The sequence below is a fragment of the Onychostruthus taczanowskii genome, unplaced genomic scaffold, assembly GCF_017590055.1.
Source record: "Onychostruthus taczanowskii isolate IOZ18803 unplaced genomic scaffold, ASM1759005v1 scaffold3, whole genome shotgun sequence".
Classification (NCBI taxonomy): domain Eukaryota; kingdom Metazoa; phylum Chordata; class Aves; order Passeriformes; family Passeridae; genus Onychostruthus; species Onychostruthus taczanowskii.
The window spans coordinates 11,615,098-11,639,287 of record NW_024500349.1 but is presented as its reverse complement, the minus strand read 5'-3'; the positions used below and the strand labels follow the sequence as shown (position 1 = coordinate 11,639,287).

At 39.7% G+C, this 24,190-nt stretch overlaps 1 protein-coding gene across 11 annotated transcripts in view; it reads left to right on the top strand.

Moving 5' to 3' along the window:
- The first annotated feature begins 7,213 nt into the window (after positions 1 to 7,213).
- The window catches only part of ARHGAP12 (Rho GTPase activating protein 12), a 75,502-nt gene continuing 58,525 nt past the window's right edge, over positions 7,214 to 24,190 (top strand). For 8 of the 11 annotated variants that reach the window (XR_005952968.1, XM_041408554.1, XM_041408553.1 and 5 more), the window contains exons 1-3: positions 7,774 to 7,868; positions 8,561 to 8,647; positions 12,192 to 12,943. Coding sequence is in view for 10 of the 11 variants with exons in the window: in XM_041408554.1 (XP_041264488.1) it covers positions 12,275 to 12,943 (669 nt within the window). In the remaining variant the exon portion in view is untranslated. Of the gene's footprint in view, positions 7,309 to 7,773; positions 7,869 to 8,560; positions 8,648 to 12,191; positions 12,944 to 24,190 lie in introns of those variants that run through there. The other 3 variants (XM_041408557.1, XM_041408556.1, XM_041408548.1) reach the window with 3 other exon arrangements.

The following is a 24,190-nucleotide window of genomic DNA, read 5'->3' as shown; positions in this document are numbered from 1 at the left end:
TCATTGTTTTGGTATAAAAACTCTAATATTCAAATTTGTTTTGACCCTGGTCAGGACCTGGTTTTAATTTCGTAATTTTGTTCCCCTCCCCCCGCCCTCCTTGTTTTTTTTTTGTCTCGGCAGGAAGCTCGAGAACTCTCCCTCCCTTTTCATTAATTGCAAACATAATGCTAACAAAACTCTGAGCCAGTGAACACTTCTCACTTGGCTTTGGAGTTTATTCATCCCTAAGGTAGAGCTATTATTTCATAATTGGAAGCACCTTCAAGGGACTATTTTATCAGTAGTTTAATAGATACTTACAGCTCTGCCACTGCTTCCTTGTGAATCTGCCTTGGTGTTAACAGCTTTTATCTTGGCTCAGCTGTTTGCAAGTGCTCTGGGCTCCCCCCTTCCAGGACATAGTTTCATCCTGACCGAAACCAGCATCCTACACAGCTTCACTCCTCACTGCCGCAGACAGGTGCTCACCATATTTCTCCCCATCCTGCAGGAAGAGATCATGACCTCAGTTATGCAAAACAGCGGATGGACAGAACATATTATGTACTGGCAAAGTCATAACCTGGTATGCACAAGGCCTCTAGACTTTCTAATTAGGGACTGAGCTAATTAGAACTGGCTAAAATGCCCATGTAGTGCACAGGTTTTTATTTCATGGGCTTCAGAGGAGATATAAGCCTCTAAAAGGTTTAGCATTTATTAAATTGAAACTTGACTTTTCAAATTAAGTCTGTGATTACATGAATCAACAATTTTTATAAGAGTTTGGGGATTGCTTTAATGACTTTGATAAGGGTAAGGCATTTTCACAAATATTTTAGGGGGCGCCAGCTCAGCGAATGGCTGAGGCTGGGGAAAAAGGCATCCTATGGCAGAGAGGTGCAGTGCAATGTCACAGCCAGCACAGCCTCTGGTTTCTCCCTTTCTTTATCACTGAGCAATTGTAATGGTCAAACCATGACCTACGTGAAACATTCCAGGGGATCCTTCGCATCAGCTTGGGATGTAAAACTATGCTGGCTTGAGCCAAAATACAAAAAAATTTCCATTCTTTCTAATGCAACTTCTATTTTACTATTTTTAAACCACATGAAAATAACAAAGACCCAGCCAATCCCCTTTTATCACTTTCTCCCATGGTTTCCTCTCTAGTGAAAAGCTGGAATGACTCATTTCTGGCTAGAAGCAGGTGAGACAGCAGCAGCATTGACTGTGTCACCTATGGCGTGATTGCTAGGCCAGCCTTCAAGCAATGAAATTCTTTATAAGGGTTTCTGTCCACTTTTTGGTGGAAAGAGGAAGGAAAACCAGCAGAGAAACTTGCAAGAAAGCAAACATAAGACAAAATGTACACTTGGATTCCTTAAGATAGCTCTATTTGAAGGAGTGACAGATTGGAAAGGGTTTGGGCCCTGAACTCCAGTGACTCCTTGGGAATGGCTATGATATACTGAAATTACTAAGAACTCTGAGCCAGCACATAGTTTCCTTCATACCAGCCCACTCAGGGACTTGAAATAACTTTTTTTTTTTTTTGGTCAGGAGCAAAACTCAGAAATGAAAGATAGAAACACAGCTTGTCATGGAAATGTCGTGACCTTCCACCTGACTCTTTCTGCAGTAGCTATTGACACAGGAGGATTGTTCTTTTTCTTTTATGAAGTAGAATGAAATTCAGAAGAGTTGATGCAGGCCTATGATGGAGCAGAGGAACTGGAGAAGGAAGAATAAAAGGTGGCATCTGTACTAGTCAATTAAACACAGTCACAGGTGCTGGAACTTGATCATCCATACTGTGAAATTGTGAAAGCAGTCCTCCCCATGGCTTTGGTGAGAGGCTAGCTTGCCATGTCCCACACATGTTCTGCAATGGGACCATTCCTAGCCAGGCTTTAGACTGTGATTTGCAAGAATGTTTACTCAGTTGAATATCACAGTTAGCACATTAGGTATGTTTCTGAGTCACTGGAATGCATAGAGTGAAACCTCTTCCACCAGGATTGCTCTCTAGTTCAGTTTTTTTCAAGAATAGTCCCATGGTGACCAGACAATGCCTTTAAGAGAAAATATCATGCTTATATAACAAAAGAATTTGGAGAACGTCTGAAATAAAATGTGTGTCTATTTATCACATGATTTCAGGCAGCTGAAAATTAAAGTCTAAGTCACTTTTCTCTCATGCATTTGTCTAATTCTTTATGAACATGAAAACTTTTGGCATTCACCATTTCCAGTGGCAGTGATTTCCACTAAGTTCATGAACACTCTAGAGTGCAATTGATCTGATCACATATGGGTGCCTATCTTAAGATGAGATGAATTACTCCCCAGACTCCTTTGGTTGCGATAAATAGAAGTCCACTGAGTCTGAAGGGAGCTTTGTCATCCATCTTTGATGTAGATACACGCTAATAGAGACCCAAAAAATACTTGGGCAGGATGAACCTCTCCTCTGATTTTTAGCTCTGTTTGCGAAGCTGAGGGGAAACCTATCCAGGCTGTCAGTTTCTGCTGCTCCTCAGAAAAAACCACCCAGTATTAACCAGACAACCTCACATAACTTCACTTTGACCATCCACTGGGAGCTTTGCTGGACCTTGAGGAGCCTCTGTGGTTGCATGGGACCAGCAATGTGCAGTGTGAGTTGTAGCTTCCAGTTTTAGAGCACTGGGTTGTTTACCAAGTCACACCAGACCCTTGTACTGAAGTAAATTCTGAGCTTGTGTGATTTGAGAAACTAGAAACTCCTCTGTGAATCTTCTCTAAGCCTGAATTTGGTGCAGAATAATAAAATATACTTCAACATCATTAAAACATTTATCACACTAAGTTTTATTTATTCTTCTTGCAAAGCTATGTATTATTTAGATTCTGCTTATCAGTGGTTGGTAGACAACACTTCCTTTTCATTAGAAAACATACAAGGTACATAAAAATTAAAGACACTTATGTGGGGCTGTCCTGAATTCTCCAATGTATAAATGGACATTTACTTTGTGCCTTTGAATGTGAGCACTTTTGATTATAGGTTTATAAGAATAGATATTACTATTAGAAGGATTAATTGTCTGTTATCTCAAACCATGATGAGATCAAGACATGACTAGCTGTGCAAAGATGGCTAAGATTTAGCTTAGGCAGAAGCTTTAGGTCAAGGTAGCACAAAGAACTGTCTGCCTTCATCTGCTGTAGGCTTTAGCTATTCAGTCAGAAAATTATTCATTACTTTTCTCCACTTTTAACTCTGTGCTGTGGCTCAGAGGTATATTTTAGTGCTCTACACAGAAGTGGTACAGTTTGGAATACTGTGCTCGATAAGAGAAAGTTGATAAACAGTTTAACTATGCAGGTAAGTAGGGAAACAGCTCTTGGCAAGAGCAGAATCAAAAGATCTGTTTGACCAAAACAAATCTCACTTTGTTCTTTAATAAGGCTGACAATCAGATAGCTGCAAAAAAATGTCCTTCACTTGCAAATTGAGACTGCAAATGCAAACAATAGCTATGTTTGAATTTTTGTTACAGCTTCCACTGGATGCTCCGAGAGAATTGTGAATATTGAAGATCACAATGGTGATGTGGCTAACAAACAGAGCAGAGTGAAAAAGCATGTGTTGGCCACTGTCCACTCTGCCTAATACAATTTGCAAAAATAATCTGCTGGCAAAAATGGAAAAAAAATTACAAATTCCTTGCTGATTTTTCACAACAAATCATCCTCTCTGAACTGTGGATAAAAGTTCCTCCTTAAGGCAGAAAATTCCATTGTAGTGTCATGGTGAAAGAAGTTCTTTACTGAACTTGTGAGAAATCTGGGTTCCTTTTTCTATAGTCTTTACTTTAGTTGTTCCCTTTTAAATTGATTTTCCTTATAATGCACAGTTATATAAATAAAAATGGCTCATCTATTAGTTGAGTCAGGAGATGGGGAGTAAATTGACAAGTTCATGCAAAAAGCCCACAGCATCTGCACTTTGTGAAAAAGTGCTTTTGTAGTACAGAGAAAGAGCAGAAAGAAGGAATTGATTGTATGTCTATGTGTAGGTGGTAAGAGTATTTTTAGATAGAGGTGAGAGGCTGGAAGCTGTCAAAAAACTGAGAGTAGGAGCAGAGTACACAGGAGATGCCCCAGGTAATGTGTTTTAGATCAAGCAAGCTGAGCCATTGTATAAAATGCATTTGAAAATAGGATTAAAAGTAAAATAAATATATATTCTATTTATATAAAAGAATATTTGTTGAAATAAGTGCATTTGTCTAAATTCAGGATGGTTTCTCTAGAGCATATCACTGTTAAGGTTATAAGACCAAAAAGAGAAAAGGTCTCTAAAAAGGAGTGAAGACTTGAGGAAACAGCAAAATGAGCAAGGTGGATATTTGCAGTATCTGCCTGTTAGAAGTGACAAAGCTTTTTGTATTTGCCTTCTTGGTCATTTCCGAAAGAAAGAATCAACACAGTTCATAATGAGATTATGTTTGGTAAGGAGGGGTGGCAAACAATGAATAAACAACCCAGATTTAACACCAATCACGTTTTCAGCAGCACATTTCTGCTGGTTACCTAACACCAGTTCTGGCACTGTGAGTAACAGGATGGCAGCAGCCACTCTCAGATACGCATTTCTAATTAATTAAAACATGACACACATCTAGAATTACTGTGACTGAGACATAAAATAATGCACAGCTGAACTTGCAGAGATTTGATATAGACTCAGAAGAAAAAAAAAATAGAACAAAAAAATATGGCAATTTCACCTTCAAAATTAATATGCTCAGCTTTTTATACATATAACACTAGTACTTGAGAACTCTAAATCTGGGAAGTGAGAGCAAGAATTCTGTGTCTAATTCAAGCACCAGAAATGGAATTTTTCAAGACTGGATTTTCAGAACTGTGAAGCTTGTTTTCTATGGATTTGTGTTTTATCACAGATAGTAACTATCACCTTTTTTCTTTCCACAGTTGCAGCATTTATAATGTCACTTTCTTATGTGGATTCTTCTCCACCTCTATGTGGCTGACCGCTTCCACAGACCTTGTGGGAGCTTAACCACCTTTAAGGGAACTCCCTTTTGGCAAACACAGCTAAATTTGGACAAAGGTTTTGAAGGTTTGGCATAATAGAACAGATAGACACTTCAAACACTGATGTTTCATAAGGAATCAGTTTACAAAGAGAGAGATTGATGTTGTTGTGTGCAAGGTATGACACAGAACAGTCAGAACAAAATAGATACATGAATTGAGTCCTGAACTCTCTACCATAGCTTGCATGTAGTACATAAAGCAATTATAGTTGGCAGTTCTTTCAATCTGGGATTTGTGAGGTCAGTACATGTACTGGATGTTTCCAGCTAATACATACATGCAGTCCCATCTGAGGTATGAGTATGGCAGCATTCCTACATCGCTGGGAAAAACAAGTCACAGTGAGAAAAGGTTGTGAACTTTAGCTCTTTCTGCTCCAGTGAAATGGCAGAGAAATCCTTCATAGGCAGAATACGCAACAGATACTAAAATTGGAACTTGGGCTGGACAGTTTATTTGTAATGTGGAATCTTTCATGACTGCACTTGGGCAGGGACTCAAAATTACATATCTTCTGGCACCTTCAGCTCTATTATGCCTGTTGATCTTATGTGGGACCATTGGTTCAACCCTGACTCAGAGGGAAGAGTGTGTCAGACTGAATCACTAATGCCATATCCTGCAGCACTCCAGTGAAGCCTTGGCAGTAAGGAAGGATAATTACCATGTGGTTACTGTGACTGATTTTTGGGATGCTTTTATATACACCTCAGGCATGTCAGCAGGTAAAATGCAGTCAGCTTGTTCAGAAGTACCCAAGTACATTATTTTGTACCACATCCAAGAATTACTCTATATCTTTTTCACGTATATGTAATTTACAAAAGAGTGAGCATGCATAAAAAAAACTACTGTCCTTTTACACATTTCTTTTGCCTTTTAAAGGTAAATAATGGACATCTATATACAAGATGTTCTTTCCCTTACAACAGAAATGCTGGTGTCTAGTCTGTTTTTTCCAGACCCTGTGAATAACTGCTGAATGCAGTGTGACAGTGTTATCGGTCTTACAACATCAACAGAATTTTAATAATTAAGTTTTGTGAACAGAGAGCCCAAAGCCAAATGATCCTTGGTGTCAAGGGGACATTGTCACCAGTATTCAGGCTTGAGAAGAAGAAGCTTTAAGGTGTATGCAGTGTTTTCTACTTGTCTTGCAAGTTTGTTGCATAACATGCATGAGATTTCAAGGAACTATCAATATTGAAAGTTCAAGATAGACTGCAATTCCATATGAAAATGTGTTCACACCTTCAATTAAACGTATTGATGCTGATTTCATCTTTTCCTCAAAGTCTGTTTCTGTCTCTTACTGGCACTTCTCAGGTCTTTTCCCATTGCTTGTACTCCCCTCAGCAAACCTGATCTTTCCACCCTTTGATGGTTTTACTGTCTCCTTCCTCCTTCCGTGTGTTAAAATAGTCAAAGAAGAAGCTAGACCAGCATTACCCTCCATGAGATTAATAGAGTGCAGACAGTTTACACATCTCCATGCCATTGTTTCGGGCTGTTTGCAGATTCATTCAGATACCGCTGTATCAGTTACAGTCAGTTCATGCTTTCAAGGTTATCTTTGCAACCAGGAGAACTAGATACTGCTTTTTCAAAGAGAATGATAAGATTACCCACAATTTGAAAATGCTATGAAGGCCACCTAAACATTTTAAAACAATGTTTGAAAACTTTATTTAATATAGTAAGAGACACCAAGCGAGTTAACTCGAAATAAATGTCAAGGACTATTTCTTATTTCTCTTTGGACAACTATTTAAAAAATGTGGTTTCTTCAGGTATCGTCTATTAAGCATTAGACCGACCCCTGTTTGCATGGAGGAAGGTGCATGGTTTTTGTTTTCCCTCTCTTCGTCTCAGCAGGGACAGAAAGGCGCGGGTATTTCACACAGCGCATCATTTGGGCGCTGCTGGCGCGGCTCCAGCAGCCGCCCCGGAGCCCTGCAGCAGCGCAGGGCGAGGCGGGCAGCAGGACGGCCGGGCCGGCCGGTGCGATCGCCGATTTCCCACCGGGGGCCGGGCGGTCCCGGGCACCGCCCCCGCCCCACCNGGGCGGCGGGGCCGGGCCGCCCGCGCTGCCGTGTGCGAGCGGCGCCCGCTCACCTGCGGGAGACAAAGGGAGGCAGCGGCGGCCCCGCCGCCCTTCCCGGGCGCGCCCGCCGGGCCGGGGGGATCTGCCGCCCTTGCGTGAACTTGAGCGCGGTAACTTGGGGTGGCTGGGCCGGGCTGGTCGGGGCGGCCGTGCCGCGCTATTTATAGCCAGCCCTCGCAGTCAACAACTTAACAAAAGCCCGCACCGAGGAGCGAGCGGGGCTGGCAGAGAGAGAGCGAGCGAGCGGGGGGAGGGGGGCGCGGGCTGCAGCGGCGCTGAAAAGTTGTCCTGACACTTGTTTAAAATGCATCGCTTATTCAGTGCTCTGAGTCACGGGCAATTATTAAATGGTTGCTTATTATGCCTCTAGCGTTTAAAGACGGGTGAGCTCCGGGTAGGTAGTTTACTTGCGAGTAGTGCTGGATTTCGAAGTGTGTTTGAGGAAAGAGTGAAGGGCTGAGGTTGTTTTCATACAGCTTGTAAGTTGTCTGTGTTCTGGTTATATCTGTCATTTCCATTTGCCTCTATTTGGATGCAACTTTTGCATGCTCTCAATGCGTGCTTTGCAGAGGGTGGCTCTTGCAGGCGCTGGTGAGGACTGGTCTGCAGGAAAACACTGGCTGAGGAGTCTGGTGTGCTGGACAAGCAGTGGTGCCCCTTGGCAGGAAAGGTATGAATGGGGTTGAAGTCTGACAAGGGACCAGTCTCCCAGGCAGTGGTCATGCAGATACAGCCTGAACCCCTAAGAAAACTGCTCAGGGAGAAGCAGAATCATGGAATCTCTTGAGGTGTAGCCAGGGTATCTCGTCTGGCCTGAACTGTTAAGAATTTATCTTAATTTAGCCTTCATAATTGAGTTTATTTCTGTATCAGCACTGTGGAAGGGTTCATTTCAGTAGTGGGTGAAGTTTGATGCTGAAAATGGAAGAAGATTACACAAGTCAACTGCTGCTGCTTTGTAGGACACTGTGAACAAGGTCACACAAAGAAATTTCAGGCGATCTGTTGGTACTCTGTAGCATTTTTAACAATTTATCATCTGCTTGTATTGGAAAGTAAGTAACAATTCCCTGTCCCCAGTAGGGTGTTTTTGTTTTTGTTTTTTTTTTTTTTTTTTTCCCCTCTAGAGGAAAATAACCTAAAATACTTTTTCACTATTTTTTTTTTATTTCCCAAGACTCAGTTATCTGGTTCTGGAAGATGAGAGGCAAATGCCTGTGCCTGATAATTTCAAAAGAGAGGGTGGGGGTGAGTCTTGAATTCTAGGATAGTGCTGAAAGTAGGGGTGATCATGTCTCATATGATACATGAGCATACTGTATGTGCATCACATATGATCATATTTATCATTCTGTGTCTTAGGACCGTGCTTCTTTCAAGCGTTTGCATGGACTTCAGGATCAATCGAGGGAGCATCATTCTGTAGCTAAGACTGGGTGCTGTAAGGAGGTGAGGGTGCAGCTACAGGGCTAAGGATGCTCCAGGAGAGGCTGAGCTCTGGGCGGACCTACAGCTCTCCGAACCCTGCCTGCCTGAGGGTGATTGCGGCTGTCACATCGGGTCTAGATAAAAACGCTCTCGTTTTGTGGGGACGCACATAAAAACGTAGCTAGATGCAAGTGTTGGCATGCCGAACCCCTGGTGCCGCGTGTGCACCCGCTTGTGGGGAGAGTTCCCTGGAGCCCCGAGTGCGGAGCGGGCAGGGCCGGCCCGGTGCCGGGAGCAGCGGAGCCGATGGGGCAGGGCCGGCCCGGGCAGGGGCGCGCCCGCGGGCGGAGGGCTGGGGGGAGGGAGGAGCTGACCTCTGCGAGCACCCAGGCTTGCCAGCCTTAGTCAGCCTTAGCTGAGTAAGAGATGGGAACGGTTCCATCGCAGCCGGAGTCCGAAGGGATCGCTCTGGCCCGGTGCAGAGTGAAAGCCCTGCTCGCCTCTCTCGCACCGCTGCCGCACCCGGTGCCGGCTCCCCGGTGCTCCCGTGGGACAGCGGGAATGCTCCATGGAATGGTGGTTTGTGTGTCCAAGTGGAGATGTGACCCACCTTAGATCACTTGCCAGTAGCGACTGGGGTTTTCTTCTCTAGGAGAAAAGCGAGGTCTGAGTCTCGTTTTGTGTTCACGAACATAGATTTTCTTAGTGAGGCCATTTGTTATTAATTTCTCAATCAGATACTGAGACTTTATTTAAGGTATTAAGGTATGAAAGCTTACACATGTTTTCTGTGGAAATAAATGGTTTTATCATCCTCTAATTAGAGTAGTTCAACCTTCTTTACCAATGTGGATGCCATCGAGCATGACAGGTAAATGGTAAGGAGTAAAAAATACTGTGAGGTTACAAGGACTGACCAGCCCTATCACTTCAGCTGTTGACCGTAGCACAGTGAAGTCAGTGCTCCAGGTGTCAATATGGTGCATTCACACCTGCATTGCTGTGAGCCCCTTGCAGCAGAGCTTTGACCAAGGCTCCTGTGGCTCTTTAAACTGTGTTCTATGAGACAGCTTCATGAAAGGGCATTACAGTTAGCTGTCCCCTGGGCTGCACAGAGAGTACAGGCAGTCTGCCTTTTGTGACACAAGAGCTGCATAAAAAAATTAAAGCAAAACAAAAATTAATGCATTTGAATTTGTGAAATCAAGGCCATGGTAGTTGTTTGCTGATCTTCAGGGTTAATTTCCCACCTATACCATACGTATTTCTTGTTTTTTTGAGTTGAGGAGGAGAATCAGACCCTTGCTCGTTCCTGATGATGTGATCTGTTTGTAAAACTGTTTTAGTATTCTGGCTGAACACAGCCTGTCTCTCTTTAATCATATGTTCAACATTACCAAATGTTTGCTATTGACTTGATAATTTTGCAGCTTGGATGAAAGACCAAAAATTGTGCTGCTTATTTTTGTTGTTTCTTTTTTGTTGTTATTTTTTGGAGAGGGATTATGCTGCAAAACTGACTTCAAAAGTGGGTAGAGCTATTTTTGTAGCGGTTCTGTTTTATTTAACTTGTATTATTCAAAATTTTGGGGCTTTTTAAGCATAACATGCAACCTGTTGGACCTTTCTGTCTTGAAAAGATGTTAAGCATGCATTCTCAATAAGTAGTCATATGGAACTGGCAAAAAAGGAATGAAAAATCCAAGCTTTTAAACATTTGTTAGTCCTGTGGGAAACCAGAGGCTTATGTTCTCTCTTTGGTTTCTGTGTGGGAGAAAGAGATTTTGAATGGATCCTTGTCCTATGGCTCAGCTTTTTGAGGTAACAGAGCTTTGAGGTAGACTGCAGCTTGGTAAGGCTTGCATTTTCCTGGTGTCTGACCTGGAAACTGTGAAAGGGGTTGATAGCAGCTTTGAAGAGTTGTTGGAAGGAGTCAGGTTTGCTAAGAAGAAAAAAATAGTCTTTGCATGGCAGAGCTTCCAAAACTAGGAAGAGAATGGGAATGGCTGCAATTTTTTCATGTTTACCTTCTGCTGCTGTTGCTAAACAACTGCAGAGCTGCACTTAAAAACACCTATTTATGTAGAATAGCAGGTAAGCAAGTTGTTTTGTACCAAGGCTGTAAATAGACTTTGAAAGTCAACATACCATTTTATGGTAGAGAGTAAACACCAGAATCCTGACATTCTTTTCTACTGCTTTGTGTTCCTATTGTCAGCTCTGTTGAATGTGGTACCATCATTCCTTCTGTCAAGTCTTTAATAAAATTGTAAATCTGACTTTGTGATTCTGTTTGGAGCCTTGAAAATGGTGGTGGCTTCCTGGTTACCTGTAGGAAATGCTTCTTGGAAGTAAAAGAGGATGGTCTGTGGGAGAGAGACACAGATTAAAGATGGGCACTTCTGTCTTGGTGTAATACTTTAGCTTTTTACCTTCTACTTTGTCTCCGAGTTATGAGCCAAATGTATTTTTTCAAGGCTCAGATCAAATAACAGAAATGGCAAAAGAAAATTGAATGATCCTTAGCGGTTCTTGCTTTAGATCCCCCCAGAAGTTCTTTTCTGTTGTTATTTCTGTCCTTGGTCCCATTTAGCAGCTGAGTTCACTCTGCATGTGTGTGCCTGCATGGAATTGCATTAGTTCCACTCAGTGGCAGGGTGAAGGCTACAAATCTCATCAGAAAGTCTTAACTTGCAGAGCTGCAAGTTTCTACATAACTTTTCGCATTCGTGAAGTGTGCATTTAAAAGTAAAAATATGTGTTTGTTAATTTTCATAAGATTAAATATGGCAGCATTTTACTTGAATTCTCCTACTTTCTGTGTGAATGATGGAGATCTTACATGCTTTGATTTTTAAGGTTAAAATTCCTACCATGTTAATTTACAATGTTGTGTTCAGTGCAAGTTGGCAAGACTAATGCTTACCCACCCATGAATTTGGACATTGATGCTACATGATTAAATAGAGAGAATTTGTTCTTGGGTGTGGATGCAGTGGCAGTTGTCTGGATTATAAAGATGCTGAAAAGTACCTTTTGGAATTTTCATGTATTATTCATTATTTCATTACCCATTTTGGTTCATAGTCCTGTTGGACACTGTTGAGGTCTTTGTTTGCATTTTAAGATCTGGCCCTTAAACATTTGGTTAGATCAGGTTTTCTGTGAGGTAAATAAGTGTTCTTTGGAATATTTTGATTAAAATTAGTGTATTAACAGTTTATTTGAGAAATTAAGCTTCTATGTAAGGAAGAGATTGAGTCAATCAGCCCCCTCACCAAATCCCCAATGATCAATCAATGTTAATCAGTAATAGAAACAATAACTAATTAATTAATGAAGCTAATGAGCCACTTGATAGCAGGAGGCTTGTGTGAATAGGACAGCTCAATCAGTGACCTAAGTTGTTCTACTGATTTTCTATTTCAACACTCAGAAGGATATCTGAAAATACTGCATGTTTCCATCAATTAGTCTAAGTAGGCAGGATTTTTTGAAAATTATTTTTATCCAAAGTGCTCTTAAACAGCCACTTGATTACATATACTTTTTTTTTTTCTTACAGCTCTGAACATTAACAGGAAGATAACACTGAAACAGAATGTCGCTTACCTTTTGTCTGAAAAGGTGAATTCTTTTCAGATAGAAATGGCTGATAAGGGTGGGAAGATGCTTCCAGGACAGTTTTACATTCAAGTGGAGTACGACTATGAGTATGAGGCCAAGGACAAGAAAATTGTGATCAAGCAAGGGGAGAAATACATCTTAGTGAAAAAGACTAATGATGATTGGTGGCAAGTCAAAAGAGACGAAAATTCCAAACCCTTTTATGTGCCAGCTCAATATGTGAAGGAAATACCCCGGAAAGCACTGATGCCACCTGTGAAGCAGGCAAGCATGTTGCCAAATAACACCTTGAAGTTGACACATGGATTACAGAGATCAACAGAAAATGTGAATAAGTCACCAGAGCTTTCTAGTTTTGGAAAATCTTCTCCAGTTCAAGTTTCTTGCTTAGTTCGAGATGCCAATCAAAATCTGGGACCGAACAATAGCCCCTGTCAAACTTTTGGTTTGAGTCTGGACCTTACCCACAACAATGGAAAACTTAACAATGAGTTGCAATCTCCCAAGGTTTCTAATCAGTTTAGAACCATTTCCATGGGTCATTTCCCATGCCCGGAGTTCTTGGAAATAGAGAAGACCAGCTTTTTGCATGAACAATCTTGTGATTCAGCAGGAGAAGGCTCAGAAAAAATTCACCAAGATTCAGAGTCTGGAGATGAGCTCAGTAGTAGTTCTACAGAACAAGTGCAGGTAAGCTAAAAAATGGCCCTCACATCTGATTGGTTTTCTTTTTTTATTGCCATAAGAGACTTATTTCCAAAAATTTATTTTGAGACTTATTTTCAAAAATTTCCAATTGTTCAAATAAAAGTGTCTTCTGTCAGCGTGAAATTGTTACTAAAATCAAAACAGTTCATGTGCTTAGTTCTTGCAGAATTTCTGTGCTATGGGAATTGATTCCATTTACATTATTCTGTGATTTAAAGAAAGAACAACAGTGTTTCTATATTAAGATTGTTTTAATATGACACGGAATTCAGGTTATATTTTCTTTCAGAGGAAGGGAGCCTACTGCTGCAACTCCTCATGACTTGGCCTGTTGAAATGTGCAAGTTACTGTCAGTTTTCCCTAAGTGTGTATAGATAACATAAGAACTGTAAATTAATGTCTTAGTGGGTTTAATTACACTTAAGACTTACATGGAGTTGAATTTCTGGCTTGATCATTTTATTTGTAGACTGTTTTAATGAGTTAGCCCTGCCAATTCTGCTTCTCACAACTTTACTCTGGATTAAAACTCAAAACATGTGAGTTTGTTAATTAGTATGGAAGAATCTCAGGAATGATGTACTCCTACTTCAGGCTAAAACTGAGCATTGACGGCCTTTGTCCTTGGTAAAGCAGTTTCTCTCACTTCTTAATTTTTTTTTTTAACAGGCATCCCCCACCCCCATCAAAAGATTAGAACTCTGACTTAATCAGGTCACTTCTAGTACGGTTAATTAGTCTATTGTAATCCAGGTTTGCTCTTAAACCAGTGATGTATGTGTGCATACACATAGTTATATATTTATATATGTGTGTGTATAGATAATTCCCCCACCTCACACTCGCCTTCCCCATCTTTCTTTAGGGACCTATTAAATCATTTTAAATTCTGTTAAAAACTCCCGACTCTTGAACTTAATCTGTAGTATGAAACTGTTTTACCAGAGTATCTCAAATCAAACTTGATGCTAACTTTAGACATGAAAAGTTTTCCTATTGAGAGCTGTGAATCAGTACTTTGCTGGTAAGAAACAATGAAGACTAGGCTGGAACGAGTCAGTATGGGAAGATCTTAAAGACACAATATTGATTAGGTGAATTAAGAGTCTTGAACTGTGTGTATATATATTTATTGAAATACTCAGAACCTGTAGCTTTTCAATATCCTACTGTATTCTTGGCATCATTTTGGATATTCAGAGTTTCTGTAGTTATGGGACATCATGTCTCTAGTATGTGTGTATTCAATGTTAGTTTTAACTTCATCACCCCTCCCCCAAATATTATGGAATGAATAGGATTACTGAATTTAATATATTTTCTTCAGTGATGTCTTTCTTATGCAGTGTGAGTCCATGAGCTTTCTTGCACTTTCTTTGCAGCACTGCCCTAGCTCAGTGTAGTTGATATGAACTACTCTGAACTTGGCACGATAAAGTGATTACTAGGTATTTATTTTAGAAGTGTGTGTTGGCATGTTACTGCCATATTAATCAATTGCCAAACAAATGATGAAAATACCAAGGAATGTTTGGAAAGTATATCCTGCTTTAAATAGTTTACCACATTAAAATTTGTATTACATGGTAGAACAGTTCCTTCTTCTGTGTTGACTATAATTTGATGCATTTCCTTCTCTAAAGCAGATGGAATTAATATTGCATGGGTGTCTTTTGTCAATAATAAATATATGGCCTGCAGCTCAGTTTCCACTGGACTTTGTGCCTCCTGATGCAGTGACACTTAATCTTTTCACTGTTCTCCCCTCTTCCCACTATACTTTATTCAACGCTACAACTGATTTATAAATTTGTATTTGAGTGGGGCAGCAATGCATGTATTGTAAACGCTGTTATGGGAGGTCTGAAGGGGGTGTGGCTTTCACAGTGTTTAAGAATAACAAATGCTAAAAATGCTACATTTTGGCTGTGGAAAATGCTTGGCAGTTTCACTTGCCATTATGAGAATCTTGGGCAACAAGAGTGCAGATGCTTGCTGTGCTTTGCAGTTTGCCTTATTTTGTAACTTAATCTCATGGTGCATAATTGCAAGCTCTTTAAATACAATGAAAATGTTTGACATTTAGTAGCCGTGGGGATTAAAGCAGTGGTAGAACTGATGTCACCGTTAGCTCAGTCTGGATGTTCAGAGTGCCAGCCTTCTCACTGGAACAGCTTGGCAGTTTTTTTAGAATTCTTTCAATAATGAGCATTGTTTAGTAGAAATCAGCTGTGTAGAAATTAATGGCTCAGAAAGCTGTTTTTATTGCTCTTAGTCTGTAGTGAGAACATCAAGTTCCTGGCTTTCACGCACAAACAGGATTTCACTTCACAAGACTGACTGCTTCTCCCTCCCCTGCCTGCTGTGGAGTTCAGTTTATGCAGTCTGCATTATAATAAACTCTAAGCTACAGGTGTTTTCTCTTAAATTTGTAAGATTAGAAGATAGAATTACCTTAATATTGCCCTCATGTAAGTAATTTTTGGTGGTGTTGAGGTGATAGCATTCAGCTTTAGCCCGACCTTCAGTGTGTTTTCACTGTCCTTGAGTACAAATATATGAGATACAGAGGAATGCTTCTCTTGTGAGATCTTTCTAAGTGGTTACATTATTCCCTGAAGATTTTCCTCCTCCTCCTTTCCAGTAATGAAGTGCTGGTTCTGCAACTGTACAGTCTTGAAGTCATAGGCTTGCTGGCTGTAGAAATACTGGAAGATCCAGAGCCTCCAAAGTAATGCAAAAAGGAAGGATTTTTTAGTAGATTAAATATGTGGAGGACAGAGGGTTGGCAGTGTGAGCAGAAGTATTTGCTAATGAAGATGTAGCAAGGGGTTTGGTCGAGAGAAACATCAGGACTGGATAATGAACATTCTTGACATTTTATACAAAGAAATGACAACTGTTCATTGCCACTCTGGTGGATAAGGCATTGTAAGAACCATACATTAGTTTATGGACTTGAACTGTGGGGGGCTGGAGGTAATGAGAGGAAGTAGGGCTTGAGAGGAAACAAGCTCCAGTTTAACCAGATTTAAATCTCTGGTGTTGACAGTAACTGCAGGTCGAATTGGAACTGAATGAAATGGTTTGAGTGAATGCACAGCTGGGTGTAAGAATCACTGCGACAATGGTGGCACTCAAAGCTGTGAGAATCAATGAAGTTCAATACAATTTTAGGAAAATGGTGTCAGGTGTCATGTCCTGATCCCAAGGAAAGGGCAAAAATATTCCTCAGGAAGGCCAAGGATGTGGGGAAGGAGAGTTCTGAAAGAGTGATTCTTTAACAGATATGGACAGTACTTGAAAGAAGCAGATGGGATGTCTGAGCAGTATGCATTAGAAGCAGAGACCTGGGTAATTGTTCTGAAGTAAAAAAAAAAAAAAAAAAGCACACGTTCAGGCATGCCTAAACAGGCAGGAAAAGCTGAAGGAAAAGAAGACATTAAAAGTCTTTAAAAGTTTTTAAAAAGCACCCTGGGCAGTGCTTGCTTTCCTACCAGGTTCTGAGAGAGAAGGTGTGCAGACAGGGAGAGAGTTGGATAAATCAGAGATCATGTCAAGAATGTTTAGGTGATATCTTTGAGGATGATACTTTATGATAAAATTGCAGACAGCAATTAAAATCTGCTTTTGGCAATGCTAATGGATAACCTATGGGAAATAACTTTGTTTTTGATGCATGTTACCTCTTTTGTCATAGGAGACATAGAATGTATTTAAGAGTAAATACATGGCACTGTCTAAATGTTACTTTTTAGCATGTTACCTCTTTTGTCATAGGAGACATAGAATGTATTTAAGAGTAAATGTACTGTCTAAATGTTACTTTTTATGCTTATTAAAAGTTACTTTTAGCAACAGGTTGGTTTTAATCATTATAAATATAGACAGTGACCTATTTGCAAAGATTGTTCTGTCTTTCATCCTCTTTAGTAATTGACTATTGCATAAACTGTGAAGCACTAAAGGGGATTATCACTAGGATGGCTGTTTTGCTTTGATTAATTCTGAGTAGTAAAGATCTTAAAGAGCTCTTTCTGTCTTGCCTTTGCCATTTCTGTGTGATTGCAGTAACTTTTTAGTCAGGAAAATAAAATATTTTCTGTTTCTGTGGATGTCAGCATATCTTCTGGAGATCTTGGTGTTCTTGACTTTGTCACTTAGTTGAAAGACTAGTGGCAGATTTTTAGTGTTAGACTGCCTTGCTGGTCAAACATTAAACCTCTTAAATAAATGGCTCTCACTGTTTTGTGAGGAACAGAATCAGTTTGCTTCTATGATAAGAAATTTCATGCTGTTTTTTAAATTTCATTAATTTGTCCAAGAGATGAGTAATTTGACAGTATGAAGGAAGCATGCAAGATTTTTTTCTTAATAAAACTGAACATGTTTGCAGATTCATGGTGATATGTATAATGTAGTAGTTTGAATTATGTTTTAAGTACCATCCTTTAGTCTCTAACCTTCTTAAAAACAGCACTTGTTATTTTAATGATGTTAAATGCTGAAATAATATGCACATTATAATGAGGTGAAGAATTACTTTCAATGACAAGGAACTAAAAGCTTTATAATTTAAGGAGTTTTATAAAACATGATTTTTTTTTTCTGTGATTTTGGTAGCTGCTGCTAGAGTAAAGCTGTTGTAAACAGCTTGAAATGTTTGCTAAATTACATTAATAAGTCAAGGGTTCTGGACAGATAATATTAGGGAATATTTTTCCTGGCTGGTTTTGTGTATGTGGGTTTTTTTTTTTCCTACACAGTGTTGACAGGTCTGGATAGTTTCACTTTATGGTGCTGCTGTTTGTGATCAGCTTGGCCTCTGTAGTTTTAACATGTAAATCAGGTTGCTGATAGTTCTCCCTCTCAGTCCAGGTGAGTAAATCTGGATTTAGGTGCCCTAAAATGAGCAGCCCTTGTATGCCACTAAGGCTGCCTACAGCCCATATCCCATATGCTGCTCTGCCCATCCCTGCTGCAAATCACATTGAGCTTCCTTAAGAAAAGTAAACAGCAAGCACCAGCATTATCTGTGTGGGGCACTTGTCAGAAAATCACGACCTGTGAGACAAGTTGGTTTTAGTTGACTGGCTTGTTCTAATACTGGTGATGGAATGCTCAGCTGAGTAAGCTACAGATCTGCTTGGTACATGCAGCTTTGTGTTGTGCTTTCAGACATGAAACAAACGTCTAGTGCACTGTCAAAATTCTGCAAGTGCCAACACAGTCTTTTGACTCTTGCACTCCTATTTACCCTAATTTCATGCAGAAAATGGTGAAATGGAACTTTGAAGGCACTGATTTAGATGAGTAGACCTGCGGCTTTTATCCTGGTAGAATTACTTCCTAGTTCAAATGAAGCTCAAGCTGCCTTGCTTAAGGAATAATAGTCATAATATGGAATTGATTTTTCTGTTTTTACTTAGAAAAGTGTAATTTCTAGTGTGCAATGTGTGAGTTTTGGTGCATTCTGCCCCACCTGCCTTTTCTTTTGAATTTGTGCCAAGTGCCAGCCTCAGCAGGGTGATGACAGAGTCTTTAGGGATGGTGAAGTAAATGTTTTAACAGGAAAGCAGCCCTAGGAAAAGGAATGGGAGTTTTGTCTCCCTGCTGCCTAAGTTGAAAGCAGCTGGAGATACTGGGGACTTGCTTTTTCCTGTTGGCAGTGGTTCTGTCATTTGAAGTAGGGAACCACCAGACACAGAAAGGACTGTAATAGGTAAAACTCTGCCTGAGACTGTTTTGAGAATATTTGGTAATATCTTGTTCTCTCACATAGCTCTGGGTACAAACAATTGCTTTTGCTATGTCTTTACCTGGTTATGATCTAGGTTACGATATTGTTTAATATTGCAGGGCTTGCCTATAGAACAAAGGTGCTGTTATTCTGTAGAATCCTAAAGAAAGTATCATTTGTTTCACAGCAGGGTGACAAAACATCAGGGAACGTATGACTCTGTAGAATAAAATGCAAAACGCTTTTTTCCTTTTTTTTTTTTTTTTTTTTTTTTTTTAGGCAGCTCTCTGGAATAGTAGACATTTGTGCTTAAAAAAAAGCAAGCAAAATCTTTGCATATCTAGTACCCAAACAGCTGATCTGTCTCTGACATGCCTTGCCAGGTATGTTTGATTTAAAAACAATAGAGACAAATGGCTTTTGCCTTTATGTGGAGTTTGTTCTAAAGCTAAGGACAATACTTCTGAACAAAACAGTCGTTCAGGATAGTAAGAACTGAGGATTTCCAAATTACTTCTCTGATAGTGAGTAACTGAACAATATACTGTTAGAATCTTTGTATCAATTTTGAATTTAGCCTGTCTTAAAAGGTGTTCTGACCTAGTTCTTGGGAAAGACAGATTTCTAGTAGATTATAGTTCTATTCTGGTAGATATGAAAGTGCTAAGTTAGTGCAGAGAGGCATTCAAACAAGCACAGAGAATGTCAGTGGTAGGAAATGGTGCGGAACGAAAATGCAGAATGCAAATTTCATGGTGTCTCTGTATTCTAAATAACATGCAGTTCCTGGCCTCTCTCATCTTGAAAAGGAGGTAATTTTGGTATATATTTCCCCCATCTTTGGATAGTTTGTCCTATCTTTGTAAACTCTTTTGGCAGAGATTTGGAGCTTGTGTACTATGATGTGAAGACTGGCATAGGTGTTTGGAGTCTGTATTTTAATACATTCTAGTTTTCTATCTGATAAGTTTTGTAAATGAAAGCTAGAAGTTGAGGAGCTGTCTGAATTAATTTAGGTTATTGCTTATGTTGAGTTTTGATGTTAAATTATCTGGTTTCACCTTCTGCTTATAATCAAAATCATGATTAGAAACTTGGACTCCTATTTTAAATCTGAAATTATGTATTACATTTTGAATTTAAATACTGTAGTTTTAATTATTCCCTTTTAAGATAGTTTTCCTAAGGCTTCTGGATGATCTTCAGATCATCTAGTCAAATTAAGCAACTTCCTGGTATTTTGTTTAAATGCAGTGCTGAAGAGCAGAGTTTTATGTCTGTTTTCTGCTGATGTGTAGTGTACACAGTTGCCATCTTTTGCTTTTGTGGATTGTTGTTCAGCTGAATCACTTTGCTGCTCTAGTCACCACCTGGCTGTACAAATATTTATTTCCAGTGCTGCAGGGAGGTGGTGGTGCTGGCCTGGGCAGTGTTGTGACGAGTTGTCACTACCTGTAAGGAACTCCTTTATGGCAGCCTGGGGAGTCACAGTCTAGTGCAAAGTCAGCAGATGTGAAGGACTCGAGGACACACTTGCCTTTTTATTGTCACTGATGTGATGGGACTCAGGCAACAAGTGCTTATGCAATACTGTAGTAAAATGTTATGTCTGATAAAAACAAAAATACAGTTAGCAAACTTTCTGGACTCTCAGCTGGTTGTTCAATGGGTCTAGTAATATTGCATGCTCATTTATTTTCTAGAGAGCTTGAAAGTTCACCAGGATATTGTTTGGAAATGATTCATGGTACAACAGAAATGTTATAGTGTTGCACATAACTATTGTTCGTCTTTTAAGTATTTGGAAGAAGCTTTATCCTGCACTAAAGTGTTGGAACAGTAAATGAGGTTCTTGAGTGACTTTGATTTGACTGCTTTTCCTATTGAAATTGAATGCAGGTGCTTCTCTCCTCCCCCCAGCCCCCACCACTGAAGATTTATCAACATGCTTGGCACTATTCTTATCAATTCTTGCATATCTTCATCCAACTGGAAAAACTAATAGATGTTTGTCATGCATAGCTGCATTGTGCTTTAGGCACGGGGGACTGTGTGTGTAGGTGTATACCTATATACCTGTGCTCTCTGTATATATGAGATATAAAAAAAACAGGGGCAGCTGTTCTTGATAGCCCTTTGATCTTGATTTGCACTTCATATAGTGTGACTACCAACTTTAAGCTTTCTCACAACAACTTCATGAGATGTGTTTGTCAGTACTGTCTTTTTTTCTGTCATCCAGATAAGTCAGTTTGTCCTGGCTGTGACTTTGTTGTGTTCATCCCTCCCGGGTGCTGCACTCTAACTTGTAATGGCATTTTCATGCTTCCCCGAGGCTCTGTGCTTTTCCTGCAGCAGTATGTGTTACCCCATGGTGCTGGTGCCCACCAGCTGTGCCAGGGAACTGCAATGCTTCCTCTCAGGAGAGCTCTTCACAGCCAGGCTGTGGGGCTGCCTTGCCTTAGGCAGGGAGCAGGAGCGTGGGGAGAGGCAGTGTGGCCCTGCCAGGGGCCTGCTGGTCACACAGCTCTGTCCCTCTGTCCCTCTCTCTTCTGCTCACTGAGCTCATCTGCTTGCTTGTGCCCATGGCAGCTCCTCATCAGTTGCCCCCTGCAGCCTCCTCAGTAAAAGCTCCAGCCTCCACCTTCCCTTGCTTTCATTCTTTTTGCCTTTGCCAGCCTGAAGGGTCGTGCTTCTGTGACTGCCTGAGAAGACACAGGATGAGGGATGCTCAACTTGAGATAATTTTTATTTTCATTCTTCCATGCTTCAGTCTCAAAGAGAGCCCTGTCTTGGTATTTCACAAGGTTGTGAGTTGTGCTCCACCAAGGTGTAAATTTTATTTTTAAGTTTTGCGTACTTTTCAGTTAATTATATATGTAAAAACTACTGCATCCATTTTTGCTTTTTGCTAGTTCATAAATTGCTACTGTAGCTATCATTTGAGCAAAACTTAGATATGTACTTAGGCTTGTGGGGTTTTTTTCTTTTATGGAAAAACAGAAAAATCCAAATCCTGAGTGTTACGCTAAAAATCTAGCTCTAAACTCTTATTCTTTTCTTGTTTTGTAAATCTTTAAAGCCTCAGCAGATTGTGTCCAAACCTAAGAGTTGATGATTCCCTGTACAGCATTGTGAGGGCTGTAAAACAGCTCTTTCCAGCTGCTGCAGGTCTTTGGTGTGCTGTTTATTAAAACAATTGAAGTGAATGTTGTGCTGAGGTGGTGCTACATTGACAAATTCTTTCTTTGCAATCAGTTTTCTGAGAAAAGTAGCTTGAAGGGCTGTATTTAAATTCTGTGCCCATAGATTGTCTCAGGAACTGTGTGTGCTTATCCTGCTCTCATATCATTACTGTCTATCCATAAACTGCTGCTTTGCTTCTCAAGGTATTGTGTTAAATGATGATTTGAGCCCCGATCCAGCCTTCTCTGTTCTTCTTGGTATGGATGGATCTGCTTGAGTGCAGCCTCAGAATTACAAAGTAAATAAAATTCCACAAATACTGAGTCTTTTTATATCTTCTTAACTGCCATCTGAAACAAAAATCGCTGATTTAATATTCATTGAAGTAAAGTGGAAGTTGCAGAGTTATTTTAACATTTTCATGTTGAAACACAAAATTCAATGAAAAAGGTATACTTCTCTTTCGAGATACTGATTTGCAGAAATAGCTGTTATTGGAAATGAAACACATTCTTGCTAGTGTAAGGAAAATAAAGGGGAAGAAAAACTGCAGAAATGCATGGCTGAGTGTTTCATGCTTTCTGTCCTTACACTGGGTGCCAACAAACTGTCTGCAAGTAGAGAGAAACAGACTAAGAAATACAGTCAAACAACAAATACTTCTATTTTCAGTAGTTGTAGAGAGAAAAAAAGAGATGCAACCTGGTTGAGGTTCCCATGAGAATTTTATTGCTTTGCTCAATTCTGCTGTAAGCAGCACATATAGTCTATTGCTGAGTATTTTGGGAATTTTAAGAAAAGTCTGTACAATTGTGTACTTGGCTTTAGCATTTTAAAAAAACCCTCAAAAGTGATATTAAAAAAATCTTTAACTTCTTTAACTTAGGCACAGTGGGTTGGATATATTCCTAAAAATGTTCTTCCTGCTATTCAGTATACTTTTGCAAAATAGAATCCCAGCGTTAAAACTGGAGTGATCACAGCCTGTTCTAGCTCAGTTAAAAGCTGAAAATTAAAAATATCTTAGAAGCACCATGTCATAATTAGGTACAGGCTTCCTTTTGTATGGTCTTAAACAGCTATTGAGGGAAATAATCCTGCTCTGCTCAAAATTTGAAACACCTCATAAATATGTAAATATGCTAACTGATAACACTTATTTTGCTCATCCTATTATGTCTTTTAAGGCAAAATTTTAAACTGAATTCTTGACCTAATGTTCTCTGTATGTCTTCTCTGGCATGAGACTTGGCTTTCTACTTTACCCTTCATTACCAGAAAGAAATGTTATACGTGATGTAATAGGAGGCGTTCTTTGTCCCAAGTCATTAAAATACATGAGATTGGGGGGGTTCAAGCAGCCCTAACAAAACCTCAGAGTTTTGCTTGTGTGCTGTAGCACGTACATTGTCTTGAGAACAGAGGCAGTGTCTTGGGAATTTAGAAGGCCTTGTGACATCTTGTCTTAATTCTTTATATCTCTCTCCCCTCCAGTATAAGTGACAGATGCCAATATATGTGGGATTTTTATGGTTTATTTAGAAAGTTCAACATGCAAGCTAAACAGCTGAGTGCTTATGTATACTGGAGGTGACAATATATAAAGAGCTTGTTAAGAGCCCAACTTACAATGGGAATTCAATTTTAAAATTCTTCTCTAGTGGAGCTGTGAATTTCGTTTCTGTAAGTGCCAAAATCAGGGGTATTTTTCCTGGTTAGAGGAGTTTTAAACATAAAACACATGCAAAGTACTGGAAAAAACAAAAAATATATTCATTTTAACGTTAAGTATTTTTCCCACCTATTGCTTTTTGCCTTAAGGTTTGTTTGCTTCAGGCAGGCTGGTGAATGTCCCATTCCAATATACTGGGAGACAGGGAGGATTCCAAAGAAATGCAGTGTCCTAAAACACCAAGTACTCCTTTGAAAATGGAATTATAATCTCTTCTCTAAGTCCTTATACAGTGACTTTGTCTTGCACCTTGTAAAAAAAGTCTTGCTGTCTGTCATAGAACCCACTAATTATATTCAGTGTTACACAGTAAACATGTGAGAGGATACTGGATCTGAATACAAATTTAATAAAGGGACTAGTGGGTTTTAAAGACAAGAAAGTCTAATATGGTGACCATTTTTTGAAATCTGCCCGGTGAAAATGAATTTAGATTTCTAAAATAATGACATTTTAGCTTAGCTATTTTAATAATAAGATAAATGAGTGAGAACATGATGTCTTAATTTTAATTTAACCATTTAAAAGATTGCTTGTTAGCTGAAATTGTTTAAATATGTTAAAAATTTT